The following is a 14,942-nucleotide window of genomic DNA, read 5'->3' on the forward strand; positions in this document are numbered from 1 at the left end:
CAAAATTGATCAAAATTTTAAAATTTTTGTCAATAGAAAATCTAAAAACTTTTTTTTCTTTTATTTATTTATTTATTTATTGGAAATGGGGAAAAAGGGATGAAAAGATAAAATAGATGGATCACTGTGACCATTCACTTGAGTAAGACATTACTTAATGTGAATATGACATGGGCAATCAGGGCTTCCAAGTTTCAACTATCTACAGTGGCATTTTTTTTGCTATGTTCCAAATATAAAAATATTAAAGATTTGTGGAGCCATCATCAACCCTCTTGCCCATATCACTAAATCTTGGATTATGTAATCTAAGAGGACGCATCTACAACTTGGATGTATCACTTTTCTCATTTTGCCAAAACCCACCATCATTTATAAATTGGAGTGGTCTCCAAATAAGTTTGACCCTTTGGTCTGCCTCCCCCCAAATATTCTAGTTTTTCTAATTTTTGAAAAAAAAAAAAAGGTAGGTATGAGACCTACCAAACTTTTCAATGATTCACTTAGTTTTCTATTTTATTCAAAAATTGAAAGGAAATAATTTCATGATATATTCCCAATTTCATAAAAATATAAATAAATAGTTTAAAAATATTTTTTAAATAATAAAAATAATATGTTAAATTATTATTTAATTCAAAAGATTTAGATCATATTTGAAATATTGGAACAAAAACTGCGAACTTGAAATTACTTTCATTATTGCTCATTTATTAATATATTTAGATTGTTTTCTAAAATAGAAACAAGAATAAGAAATTTGTTGTTCTTCGTGATTACAACATCTCTATTTTTTACTTATTTTCATTTTTATTCTCATACATTAAAGTTATGTTTGATTTTTGAAAAGTATTAAAGAAAAGAATATTAACAAAAATGGTTTTTACATGTTTGATTTTATTATAAAAAATATAAAAGAAAATCAAATATTTAATAGGATGAAATTAAGAATACTGACCCGTAAAAGAAAAGCGACAATACCCTATTGGTATAAGAAATTTTAGAAGTCAAAATATAATCTATATTCTTATATGAATTTTTAATTAAATCATATTAAGGATTTGACTCGTCATTACTTTGGAGATGTGCAACCCATGAACCATTATTATTTTGTATGGGAAACTTTGAGCTTTGTTAATAACTTAATATTCTAAGAGGTGGGATGCATTAATGATCGGAAATGCCACGTGTCAAAGTGGGTGTGTTTTAGAAAAAATATTTTGTGTCTTCAAGGGTGATTGATCAGATTTATTAGATGAAAATCATTTGATTCTGGTAATTAATTAAACAAAAAATCACATAATTTCAAATATAAACATTTGAGCGCCAACTAACAGCCATACCAAGTACTCATCTCCACTGAAACCCTCCAACATGAGCTCACAACAATCCCACCAATGAAAACACAGCAGATAGGGGTAATCATGCCAGTTCGCATTATGGTAGGGGCTATAATAGTACTTTCCCTTTGCATAATATGGTGTTTAATGGAGATGATTATGACACGTGTTCGGTGTAGAAGAATCCAGTGGTTCTCATTGTAGAGAATCCAGAAGTCACCAACTACCATTCTTCCCTCCTTCGAGGCCTTGAAAATCAGAGACGGTTGCATCATCACCTGAGCTGAGGTATCAGTCATTTTCAGAGCCTTCTTTCCTCTATATTTCGATTCCACGTTCTTGACTCTTCCATTTGTGAAAATCCAATCTCTTCAAAACTCCAGTTGTGAATGCTAATCACAGGTGAAATTTTCGCGAAATGGGGTTCTTGGATGCCATACCAAATAAGCATTCACTCCAAGATTCATCCTCCTTTCTCAACACTACTACTGTCATAGCCCTCTGTTTGTTCTTTGCTCTTCTTTGTGCTTGCATAGTCATTGGCCATCTTCTTGAGGAGCACAGATGGGCCAACGAGTCAATCACCGCGCTTCTTTTGGTGGGTTGTTTATGTTTTGATTGGTTTTTTGTTGGTGGGTTTTGTGAATTTGATTGAGATGACGAATGGTAAATGGTTGGAATTAGGGGTTGTGCGCGGGTGTGGTGGTGCTGTTGGTGAGTAAAGGCCGTAGTTCGAAAATTCTTGCGTTCAATGAGGACTTGTTCTTCCTCTATTTGCTTCCCCCAATCATTTTCAATGCTGGGTAAGATTGGTTTCTTTCTTTTTTAATCTAAAACTCGTGATTTATTGATCATGGAAAAGGGAATTTTGGAGATATTGTATTTTGATCACATGGGATTGAGGAGTTGGAATTGAAATTGGAGCCCTAATTCCAAACCCACAGTTTAGTTACTATATGTACCAGTGGGATTGGAACTGAATTGGAATTTGGTAGACCACAAATCCACATAAAAGGAAGAATCTTCAATTCTAAATCAGATCCAATTCTGCATAGTTAAACACAAAACAGATGTTTTAGATTGTCTCTTCGCTCTTAATTCAGAGCATGATTGGGAGATGGTCTTGTGTTTGACATACTGTTGTTTTGCAATTTCTGGCAATGGAAATCAGGGTTTTATAAGTTTAATATTGGTTCTTTGAATTTGGAATTTGGTTTCAGTTTCCAGGTAAAGAAGAAGCAATTTTTTAAGAATTTCTCAATAATATTGATGTTCGGAGTATTTGGTACCATAATATCCTTCTGCCTCATATCAGCAGGTAAGATCAGCAATCTGTCAAGTGTAATGTTCATTCAATTTTGGCTGCCGTTTTTTTTTTTTTTTTGCATCGAGATTCAAATTCAAATTATGCTAAATCACTAGAATACTGTGAAGATTCTCTTGTTTTTCTCTCTTAGGAAAATGCTGACTGAACTTTTGGATGATTAGTGTTGTCTTCTCAGTTGCATTTACTTTAATCACAAACTATCGCTTTCATATGATCATGGAATAGTCATTACCGAGCACTGCTAGGCTCACTTTCATGATCTATGTCCAATCAAAGCAAATGGAAGCTAACCTGTTTACTTTTGTTCTGGAAACTCTTTAGGTGCCTTTCTTCTATTCAAAAAGATCGGCATTACAACCTTGAATATCGAAGACTACCTAGGTGATCTATCACAAGTTTGAATTTCTGTTGCTCTTGTCACTTATTATACTTATATGCTGATTTTTTGAGCTTCCAATATTTGCAGCTGTTGGCGCCATCTTGTCAGCAACGGATTCTGTTTGTACATTGCAGGTATAGCCTATAATTTCAATCAAGACATGGCCAGTGAATTTAGACATGCTAACTGGCTGAAGCCATTAATGCAAGTTATTTTTCTCATGTTAAAGGTCCTCAATCAAGAAGAGACACCTTTCCTGTACAGTGTTGTATTCGGGGAGGGAGTGGTGAATGATGCTACTTCTATTGTGATTTATAATGCAGTTCAATCACTTGACTTAAGCAATATCGATGCTTTGACGGCCTTAAAATTGCTGGGGACCTTCCTTTACCTCTTTTTCACCAGTACTATCCTTGGTGTAGTGGTAAGTTATAGGTTTTTTGGTTAATTTACTGCAAAATAGATTGTTAAGAACACATTATATATGGATTTTAGTAGGCAATCACTTCCTCTTGGATTCTGCAGCATGTGTTTCTCTATAAAATGTACATCCAACTTCATGTCTTAGACTCTACTTTTCTCTACGAAAATTCTTTCCTAATCTTGTTTTGAACAGTCATCATTTCCAATTTGCATGTGTGCACACACGCGCACACACACACACATATATATATATATATATATATATATATATATTTGAACTGTTTAAACTAGCTTTGTCCTTCCTTTGGTGGTATAACTAAAACCAAACTCCATGACTTCCATGTTTGTGTCATTATGTTATTGCAGCATTTTCTTGGGCAAGATATTCAGTTTTCTTTTATCTCATAATTTTACCATGCTATATTTTAAATTGAAATTCTCCATTTATGATTTGATTTTCTCTGGGTTGTAAGGAATAATAGTGTATATCTTTAAATTTTTGGTGGTTCACGACAAACATAATTTTCCCAATGATGCGTCCTTGCTCATCCCTTTGAGCTTATAAGTGCTTATGCATCCCTGCTCATCCCTTTCAGCTTATAAGTCAGTGTCTTACTGCCAATTCGGCCTTTAACTAAGATGTATCCTGGTTATCTTGTTGGCCAGCTAAGTGTTCAAGGTGTGCCTATTGTCTAACTTGAGATATGTGGTGAAATTTCAGGCAGGTCTTTTGAGTGCCTACATCATAAAGACTCTTTATTTTGGAAGGTACATACAATGCTTTAGCTTTTTGTTCCTCATCTACTGTTTCATTCACTCGGCTATATTTCTTCATATTTCTGTTGGCTTTAAGTATTAGCTTAGGAGCCTCTGACAGACAAATGATTGGATAAAACAGTGAACGAGAAGGCAATATAGATTATAGGAAATGAAAGCAAAATGAAGAGGTTTAAGTAGAAGGATGAGATGAAGTTGGTTTGGGTCATATAGGTCATTTATGAGACAAGGAACTCTAGTTTTAGTCTAGCAAAACATTGTACATGCATTCTACTTGGCCTTACTGCATTATTATATGAATTTCTCATGAATATATTAGAAAACATAAGAGACTAATAATAGGAGGGTGAAACTTTATCAATGCACAAACATGTAACTCTGAAAGAATGCTAAATATGGGCATGAGAGGGAAAAAAAAAACATCGTGTAGCCATCCTTATAGATGTAAACCATCGAGAACAAGGAAGTGCGCAGAATCAGTAGAAATTGTAGAAGGCATATTTACTGTTTATGCTTGCAAAAATAGATGGTTGAACCTGAGGGATGTGTCAGAGTCTCTGTGCTCGTGCTACTCAATTTATTCTGAGACTTATCTTCTTTTATCAACAGACATTCCACGGATCGTGAAGTTGCACTCATGATGATTATGGCTTATTTGTCATACATGTTGGCAGAGGTACCAAAGACTGGATTCTGAAAATTTTATTTTAAACACTATATTTCTTTGTAAAACATGTCCTCTTTGCCTTCCATACAGTACAACTGAATGGTACTCTTTGGTTGACAAGGGACTGGTACTGAAAACTGTGAATATATTCCTTGATTGTAGATTGTTTAAAATTGATAAATTTGTTATTTCTTGCAGCTTTTATCTCTGAGTGGGATTTTAACAGTTTTCTTCTGTGGCATTGTCATGTCGCATTACACATGGCATAATGTTACCGAAAGCTCGCGAATAACAACCAAGTGAGTTTATGATTTTGAGTATAGGATACATATAGTACTTGTGTGGTGATACTTATGAACAGTGAATTGTTTTCATCCACAGCCTGTAGAAATGATTAAGGGAGCCTACTTATGAACATTGAATACTTTTCATCTGACAACCAGTAACATAGATGAAGGAAAGCTGGGCAGAAAGTCTGAGTAGGTTTGCATTGTTGCCTATGTCAACCAAAAGCTCAGCCCAGAAAATATAATTCATTACTAAAGTGCCAATAGCTCTTAGTCAGTAAGCTAACTTACTGTGCACTAATTTTTGAATGGAATTATATGGCTTTCAACCCAACTGTGACTGTTCCCATTCCTATGAGAAATGTGAGAAGCAAATGCTCACAGAAGCACAAGTGGACATTCATAATCAATGAAATAAGAGCAGCAGCCCAAGCATCAAATGAGGAAAACAGCAGAAACAGAGTGGAATATTAAGAATCGTGAATAAGAAGATAAAAGAGATAAAATTACAAAATACAACTTCAAAGAACCCATTGGAAAAGGGTGTTGAGTCAGAACAATAAGTATTTTATGGCAGAAGTCAAAGCGTTCATCTACTAGTTATTGGTTTTCTCTCAAGAATCTTGAAGATCTTTGCACTGGTTCCTAAAAATAAAAGAAAACATGATGATACTAGGGAACAAAATTATATATGTAGTCTCTTTTCTTTTATTTTCTACTGTTCACTCCATTCCTCTTTTGAGCTTTGTTACCTCTGTCTTTGTTTGTTATTTTCCCACCAGTTTGAAATTTTTACTGGATTTGACTATTTGAATTTTTTTTTTTAATAATTAATGAACAATGTTATGTTAAAACATTTGAGTTAGAAAATGAAAATTGAGTTCTAATTCAAAACTCCGATACTAAAAATGTCTTGATGATTTCAGGCACGCATTTGCTACAATTTCCTTCATTGCAGAGACTTTTATATTTCTTTATGTCGGTATGGATGCCTTAGACATTGACAAATGGAGAAGCAGCAAAGCAAGGTACTTCTATTACTGTACCACTTGAAATTCTGATGCTAGTTTTGTATTTTTCAGTTAACAGGTTGTGAAGACAGAATTGAGATATGGTTGAGAAAATGCTTAATAGTGATCTTGACAAATGTGTTGTTAATTCCTAGACTTTATACACCCAACAGAGAACTTAGGCTGTAGCTGTGCTACATTCATATGGCATAGACGCCAAGTGAGCAGCTGTTCAAATATATGGCAAGGGAACACAACAATATTGAATGTTAATTAAAATAATTAATTTCATATCTGAAAAAAAAAATCACATCATTAATCCAAAATGTGTCACATATCACAACTGCAAGAAACCTATATGAAAAAAGCAGGGTGATTCCTTTATTGTTGTCTTATTTATTGTGATCCAGTTTCTTGGAATACAAAGTGCTAAAAGCTGTTTATTTATATTATCTTGGAGTTCAGCAACTTACCATGAAAAGTGTTAAAGCTTGTTTTTCATAATATGGCACATCCAAAATCCTTAAGAGTGAAGAGCTCTGGTAAAGAAATGATAGTGGTTCGCAGATAGGGTGCTTGACGTTCCATGGCATTGAACTGGTCTATTTATCTTTTGCATAGTTCATTTTTTTATGATTTAGTAGCATTTTAATGATTCAGTTATTTTTCTTAACTCTTCTTGAAGATGAGAGCACTCTATGGTCTTGATTAATGTCGTTTTGTTTGATATCATAGCAGAAAATGTTTATCTCTAACGTGTTTCTTACTCTTTGATTCAGTGCAGGAACTTCAGTTTCTGTCAGCTCGGCATTCCTAGCATTGGTGCTGATTGGAAGAGCAGCTTTCGTGTTCAGTCTTTCAAACATATTAAATTTCTTTAAAAGTGCAGAGAGCACAAAAGTTGAGTTCCGACAACAGGTGATTTTCCAGACATCTAATAATGTTGCTGTTTACTCTTATCAATTCTCCTCTTGTACTAACTATTTGAAATCTCAGTTTATAATATGGTGGGCAGGCCTAATGAGAGGTGCAGTTACCATTGCTCTGTCCTACAGCGAGGTAAGTTGATAATATCCCAACTCCTGGTTTAACGTTTCTTGACTCAGGCTCCTGAGCAACTACTAAATTGTATGATCCTCCATTGCAGTTCTCAGACTCTGAGACCACATCGACACAGGACTCTGCCCTAATGATCACCAGCACCATTATTGTTGTTCTTTTTAGTACAGTGGTATGTTTACAGATACTTCTATAATTTGAACTGCTTCACAATACCGATTTCCTGTACACTTCACTCTATTCTACACAAAAGTTAAGGTCCTTCATTCTGTTGGGCACTACTTTAAAGAATTCAGAAAAATCTATTCAATGGTGCTCTGGAAAGGAGAATAGATATTCTTTTGAACCATTTCTGAAAAGTTGACTTTCATTAGGCCACACATTCATGTACTATGGATTGAACTAGCTAAATTCTTGAAGCTTGATGAGAGCTTTATTTAACTTTTTGAGCAGGTTTTTGGTTCAATAACAAAGCCACTGATCGGAGCAGTGCTGCTAAGACATGCAAAACCAACAGTGTCTGATGCAACTGACATTGCAAGCCTGGAAGACTTGAGACTCCTATTCCTTGAAAATGGAGACCCCAGTGATGGTGGCAACAATCAACCAAGTCCAAAGGCAAGTAACTTGAGGCTGCTGATGAGATACCCAACATCAACAGCTCACTACTTCTGGAGAAAATTCGATGACAAATACATGAGACCGATGTTTGGTGGACGGGGTTTTGTTCCATATGTTCCTGGTTCACCAACTGGTGCACAAGATGAAACATCTTGATTCTGCAGGCCAACCATTTTGTTCTTTTTTCCTTATAATTCTTGTTACTTGTTTTTTCTTCTTTTCTGTTATAATGAAATGTATGAGGAATTTGTGAGAATTTATCTGTAAATTAGAGGTGTTAGACTTGAATTCTTAAGAAAATATTTTATTTTTTTTGGGGAAGAAATGCAGATGTTGTTAGTTGTATGATAGCAACTGAATTTTGATTTCTGCTATGGAAAGAGGTGGTGTGTTTGTTGAATGCCTATGTAACTTGTTTTGGGAGCTCATGCATGCTCTTTTTTCCCTAAGATTGCAAATCCATTTACTATTATTTACAGTTGAATAATGCTAATCATCTAATTATCTTGAAGATTCATAAACCTCTAAAATGTAAGAGGAAGAAAATTAAAATCAGATTCTAAAACCAAGTCCGTTTGGCAGTGTTTTTTAGGCACCATTTTTAAAAAACACTTTTAACCTAAGTAGTGTTCTTGAAATAAAATGAGGTGTTTGGCAAAATTTAGAAAACACCTTTCAAATTTTAAAAAGTCACTTGTAATGTTAAATAATTGCTTGTAGTGTTTTTCTAGATAAACATTTGATAGATGGTTTTTCTAAAAGTATTTTTACAAATCAAATGCACTTTTAGAGTGTATTTTGGAGTGATTTTATAAAATATTTATAGCATTTCTAACACTTAAATGATAAAAAATTTCAAATATTATAAAAATTAAAAGCGTTTTTTAGAATTACTGTCAAATGGGCTCTTACTATGTTTTAGAGTATATTTAGTAATGATTTTAGGAAGTGTTTCTATCCTTTATAATACTTGAAAATTTTCATCCTTTAAGCATTCAAAATATTATAAATACTTCATATAATCGTTGTCAAACGCATTTTTAGAATTCATTTGCGAGTGATTTTATGAAACACTTTTAACTTGAAAAGTGTTTTGAAAAAAATTAGATGTTTAACAAAATTTTAAAAACACTTTAAAATTATTGAAAAAATACTTGATTGGTGTTTTATCTTAAAAATATTTTCAGAAAATACATTTTCACTAAAAATACTTCAAATAGAAATATTACCAAACACATTTTCAAGTGGCTTTGAAAATGATTAAAAATAATTTATACAGGGAACACTTTCTTATTGAAATTACATTGATAAATTTTTTAAATTTTAGATAATATTTTTAACAATCAAAATAATTGTGTTTTTATTTTATTTATAAAACACGTTGCTAAAAACACTATGAAAATATACATTTTTGTTTATATTCTAAAATTATCATTAAGATTGTTTCTAGATGAAGCATTAGTGTTATAAACTATTTTTTTTTAAATTAAAATTTAAAATTATTTCCAAAAGACTCTAATTCCAACCTCATTTATTAAAATAAGAAATAAAATAAAATAAAATGAAATATGAAGTATTTTGTACTTCACTTTGTTGCTTCTATGCTTTTATTCATACTAAAATCATAAAAAATTATTTTATAAAAATTATTGTTTTTTAAATTATATTTTTAAAACTCAAAAAGTAAAATTTATTATTTTCTATAAATGATTGACTGTTTTGGAATTTTTTAAATTATCGTAAATACGGTTTTATACTTTTATATCATTTTATTTTAAAAATAAAAAAGTGGTCAATAAATTCTGATATGGGAACTAATCCATATTTCCACCGTTTAAATGGTGCTTGTCACGACTCACGAGGTGCAGCATTGACTTTGGTGGAGCAGCGGAGCACCGAATAGGCGGCGAATACTTTCGTCTTAAACCCTCCGAGGCTCTCCTCCTCCAAAACCTCTCATTTCGGTGTTTTTAGCTGCAGGGCTGTGGGGTTCAAAGCCGTTAATTTCATGATCCATCAATCGTTCTAGGGTTTTCGATTTCTGTAATCAGTAATGGCTTTTGGGCGATTGCGATCGATTCACAATCTGTATCGAACGGCCGAGATTCGACCATTTTCATATCTGTAAGTGCAAGTTTCCATTTTTTAATGTTCTGTTTGGTTGCAGAGAAAATGTAGGGACAGAAAGGAAATCAACTTTTGTTTATTGCTTTATCTTTTATTTCTGGAGTTGGTTGGGGAATGGAAGCTGAAACAACAGAAAAGTCTTCAGACCAAAATTTTGTTCTATTTTGTTTTTTCTTTTTTCCTTACCATTTCTTTTCTTCTGCTTCTCAGTAACCAAACAGTGCGTAAACGTAATACATTATTTGGAAATTTAGTTCGTTTTTTGGATGGGTGAAGTAATTTTTGAGATGGTACTGTCTGGATTTTCAGGCTTGGAAGCTCTAGAAGCTACTCGATTGTTACAATAAATGGTAAATTGCTTCCATAGTTTCTGTTTGTTACTTTTTAGTTCTTGTTATCATGATTAATATGTAGTGCAATTTTTTTGTAGTGCAATTTTTTTTTTTTTTTTTTTTTTTATGATAGGTAAAAGAGATTCTATTAAAAAAAAGAGACACCAAGAAGGCGGCTCAAGATACACAAACCTATACACCCACCTTCAAGAGAACGCTAAAAAAACAAAAAGCCCCAAAATACAACCCTAATTAGAGCCCATCCAATCGATAAAATTAGCTATAGTTAGAGGGCAATCAACTATGAACAATTTTGTTTCAGCCCAAAGAGAAAGAATAAAAGAGAATTTCAATATTTGAATTGACAACATATCATCCTTGAAAGTCAAACAATTCCTTGCCTTCCAAACCGTCCAAAAAATGTGTAGAGGAGCCGCTCTCTACACCTTCTTGCGCTTTTTGCCCACAAAAGAACCATGCCAGCTTAGAAGGGTTTCTTTAACAGAAGAAGGCAACACCCAAGATACCCCAAATAAAGTAAAAAGAAGATCCCATAAAACCTTTGTTCTTGAACAATGAAGAAGGAGATGGTCTATGGTCTCCTCATTCTCAAGGCACAAAAAACATCTATTTTCCAAAGCCCATCCTCTTTTCTGCACCTTATCCAAGGTTAGAGCTTTGCCCCACGTAGCCTCCCATGCAAAAAAACTAATCTTGGGCTGCACAATAAATGGCAAATTGCTTTCATATTTTCTGTTTGTAACTTTTTTCTTGATTGTATTCTCTAGTTTCCCCTTTTTAGTCTAGAGGGTAGTCTATAAATTGTACCCACTTTTCTTCTCAAATAATAAGAGATTTTGATTTGCAACTTTCACTTCCCAAGCAAAAAAATACACTTTTGAGGGGACCAAAGAATTCCAGATGAACGGGGAAGGGAGTTGCATGCCCCCACTCCAGAATGGAGTAAAAGGAGCCTTTCTTGAACCCATCCACACCATTCTATCCTTCACATCCCTCTTCACAGTCTCTCCTTGAATCCTTGAGAAAAAATCCTCTACATCGTCTAGCTCCCAATCATTTAAATGTCCAACGAAACGAGGATTCCAATTGTTCCCACCTCACCCATGTCATCCCAAATAAAATGAGGATTCTAATGAAATGAGGGTGCACGTCTTTTTCCTATAGTTGAATTTAGAGGTTTTCCGGGTGACGAGAGCATGGAAGCTAAGATTACTTATGAATGGAATGATATTAGGGTTTTGAAGAATTGTTTTATTGTTCTCATTGTGGATTATTAGGTTAAGACTTGGATTGGAATTGGTGCATTTGGCTGCAGTATACTTAGAAATGAAATCTAGTAGAAACTGTTTCTTTTGCCATGAAACCATGAACATTTTCCAGTCCAAAATTGACCATTTTATGTATATTCAAAGGCTCCTTTATTCATTTAATTGATTTACGATTACTGCAATTGCACATGTGCAAACTGACATACATAGCAGTGCTTTACCATTCTATAGTTTTCTACATGACAAGGTTCCTAACTTAAACAGTGGATAAGTACGGAGATGCTTCTTTATACAGTTATTTTGTTATTTCTTAATCTAACTTTTTATTTTATATAAAGATTAATTGATTGCGACACAAGTCTCTTTACCATTCATAGTTTTCTATGTGACCAGTTCCTAAAATTAATTGCTGGGCCACTTCTTACTTCTATAAGGGCCACAATGTTCTTCCCTGGACATGTCGAAGCACAATGACACTTCACTCTTCAATGGTATTTTCTAAAACATAGAATCAAAATCTCTAAATTGTAGATTCCAATTTATAGGTTGCTAATCTTTCACTGATTCATCTACTGGTAAATGAATTATTCATTTGAACTTACTCAATATTTTGTTCCTATTAATCAAGCGCTTTTTTGTTGCTTTGGTTTTAGCCTACTGAGCCATGGATCTTGTTGAATGATGCAAGGTTGCTAACTACAAGAGCGAAAGCCCCTGCCCAAGTTCGACAAATGGTATCCTATCCTTTCTTTTTGACTGATGGCAAATATATTGCACTGCCACAAAGCAATTAATTCCTAGATTTATCATTCCTTCCATAATTTTTTTTAATTTCCTTTATTTTGGTCAATCTTCCCTCTGTTCTTTGAATTGACATCTGGATACGTTTGTATTTTGGCATTGACACTTCACCAGCTGTCTTAACTCTTAGAGAGATCTGTTACCATTTGAAGTGTTGCCTTTAAGAACTTTTAGCATCAGTAGAGTGATTATCCAATTTTAAAACCTTATCAGGATTTCAAATAGTCTGTGCGTTTAAATAACCTTTTTAAGATTACTTTGGTTCCTCTATGAGCATTATGCTCAAATGTTGAAATCCATTAAAATGTAATGATCCAGTAGCTTATGTGGAGGTCCACAAGTCATGGTTTAGTGTCTACGCTGAGAGCCTCCAAAGAGGAGCTTAAAGATGGATTAGAGAGCTATTTAGAAATATTCAGCCTGAAGAGCTTGCGCCTTGGAGCTCATTAGAAGTTGAGATGTGAAAAATGAGAGGGTGGCTTGGCAGCTCCTTCTCAGTCTTTCAGGAGCATAGTAGGCTGACTGTGTTGGAAGAAACTTTTTGGAGATAAAAATCTATCGCTGTGTGATTGAAAGAAGAGGACAAAAATACCAAATTCTTCCATCTGATGGCTAATACTTGTAGAAGGTTTAATCTCACAAGCAGTTTTGAGCATTGAGGGATCTTGGCTTTTAGAAGAGTCAAAGCTGAGGATGGGTATTTCTAATATTTTCATCTGCTTTTTTCTGACTTGAGGTGTTGCTGCTATGGCATTGGGATGGGGAAAGCACAAGTAGTTGCAGGAGGATAGTAGGGGCTTGGAGGGGGGCTTTAGTGAGAATGAGGTTTTGTGGGCATTTTTGGGTAGCGATAAAACCCCTGTCAAACCAGATTCAACTTGGTTTTTTGCAAAAAGGTTGGAATGAGGTCCATTAAGATGTGAGTTGTGTGTGAACTTTCACTGTTTTGGGTCATTTGAAAGAGTTATGCTTCATTCTGATTCCGAACAGTGGAGTGTGAGGACATTAAGGATTTATGCCCGTCAATCAGACTTCATGCCCATCAATCTTTTTTTTTTTTTTTTCCTTTTTTTTAAATAGGCAAATAGGATCTAGAGAGGGGACAGTATCCACATTGGCAGAAGTATTGGAAAGCTGGCTTAAGAAAGTTATTGACAAGGTGGTTTTTAAGTCTCATAATGTTTTTGTGTTGGGTGGACAGGTTTTGGATGTTATTTTGATTGCTAATAAGGCACTTGATTCTAGATCCAAAAATTTGAGGCTTGGGATGGCATGCAAGTTGTATACAAGGATTGTAACTGTGTAAATCAAGATTATATGCTCTCAATATTGAGCTTGATGGGTTTTGGGCAAAAATGAGTTAGTTGGATCAAATTCTATGTCTCCAGAGTTAGCTTTCTGTTTTCGTTTGCGGTTGTTAGCATGAGCAACATAGAATCTGTCTAGATTCATAGAATTTGGTTTAATCAATGTTTTATGTGCATTTGGTAGGGAGCAGATTATGGAGTAATTTTAGGGATTGAATAGTTGTATATTATACTTTTTTTTTTCCATAATAGCTGTATAGATATGGTCTAATCAAGTGAGAAATCATTTTCTTCTCTTTCATTTTACTGATGGTGGCACTATGATGGCCATTTTTCAAAGTACAATAGATTTGAGACTGTGTATCTCCATAATTATATTTATCTTGATGATGGAGGCCTTGAGTTGCTTAATTCAGAAGGTGGTGACATTAAGGGTTTTAAGGGGGTGAAGGGTTATTTGGGCCCTTTAGCGCTTTAAGGGGGTGTTAGGTTTGAAAATCTATTAGGTGAGAAGTGATCTTATTTCAATTAGGAGAATGATTGGTATCAAGAACTTGTCTAGTCAAATGCTTTTTAAGAAGGGTAGCCTTTCTTATAGAGTATTTGGGGCTGACTATGGGTACGTCTATTTCGAGAAGGGTGTAAATAAAGTTGGTTGGGTCGTTTTTTGGAAGAAAAATGAACTAAACTGATAGAGTCTGTTCATGTATAGCAAAGACTCAAACCAACCAGATTTATATTGAAAAATTGAACCAAACTAGGACATTTGAGGTTGGTTGGTTGGTTTGGTTTGGGTGGATGTGCTGAACCTGATCTCTAGGCACTTTAACGATAGGGAGCTGAACGTTGTTGAGACTTTTTTCTCACCAATGCTAGTGCAGTCAGTTAGAAGGGACAAAAACAACAGGTGATCTTGAAGGATGATGAAAAGGGCTTATTTTTTGTTAAATCTTTCTATTTGGTCTTGAAACCCAAGAGGTAAATCCCTTTTCCAGTGAACATTATTTGGAATTCTTGGGTCCTGCCCAAAGTGAGTTTTTTTTGCTTGGGAAGCTAATTGAAGAAATTTTTTTACTCTAGATCAGCTTTAGAAAAGAAGGTGACCGTTAACAACCACAAATGGGAATTGACTGAAGACTTAAGGTTGAATATATTCCCTGAGGGACATGATAACCTTGTTTTAAAGAAATGGAGGA

The 14,942-nt window shown here is 34.1% G+C and overlaps 2 protein-coding genes across 4 annotated transcripts in view; both read left to right on the plus strand.

The window, feature by feature from the left end:
• The first annotated feature begins 1,603 nt into the window (after window positions 1–1,603).
• Window positions 1,604–8,290, plus strand: LOC100264772 (sodium/hydrogen exchanger 1). 2 transcript variants are annotated; one of them, XM_002281162.5, is made up of 14 exons: window positions 1,604–1,938; window positions 2,025–2,143; window positions 2,561–2,658; window positions 2,989–3,048; window positions 3,134–3,180; window positions 3,276–3,470; window positions 4,191–4,237; window positions 4,856–4,922; window positions 5,112–5,212; window positions 6,127–6,228; window positions 6,990–7,128; window positions 7,207–7,269; window positions 7,358–7,441; window positions 7,723–8,290. In XM_002281162.5, exons 1-14 carry the CDS (start codon window positions 1,759–1,761, stop codon window positions 8,044–8,046), a joined length of 1,626 nt encoding a protein of 541 aa, XP_002281198.2. In that variant the 5' UTR covers window positions 1,604–1,758; the 3' UTR covers window positions 8,047–8,290. The 2 variants fall into 2 exon arrangements, with proteins under 2 accessions (XP_002281198.2, XP_059598894.1); XM_059742911.1 differs by having other exon boundaries at window positions 1,612–1,938; window positions 6,990–7,269.
• A 1,464-nt stretch (window positions 8,291–9,754) lies between these two features.
• The window catches only part of LOC100244147 (uncharacterized), a 42,664-nt gene continuing 37,476 nt past the window's right edge, over window positions 9,755–14,942 (plus strand). The window contains exons 1-4 of one of the 2 annotated variants that reach the window (XM_010661787.3): window positions 9,755–10,014; window positions 10,327–10,367; window positions 12,032–12,129; window positions 12,292–12,372. In XM_010661787.3, coding sequence (XP_010660089.2) covers window positions 9,944–10,014; window positions 10,327–10,367; window positions 12,032–12,129; window positions 12,292–12,372 — 291 coding nt within the window. In that variant the 5' untranslated portion in view covers window positions 9,755–9,943. The remainder of the gene's footprint in view (window positions 10,015–10,326; window positions 10,368–12,031; window positions 12,130–12,291; window positions 12,373–14,942) is intronic. The other variant, XM_059742912.1, reaches the window with a different exon arrangement.

This window comes from Vitis vinifera, chromosome 14 (genome assembly GCF_030704535.1).
Source record: "Vitis vinifera cultivar Pinot Noir 40024 chromosome 14, ASM3070453v1".
Classification (NCBI taxonomy): domain Eukaryota; kingdom Viridiplantae; phylum Streptophyta; class Magnoliopsida; order Vitales; family Vitaceae; genus Vitis; species Vitis vinifera.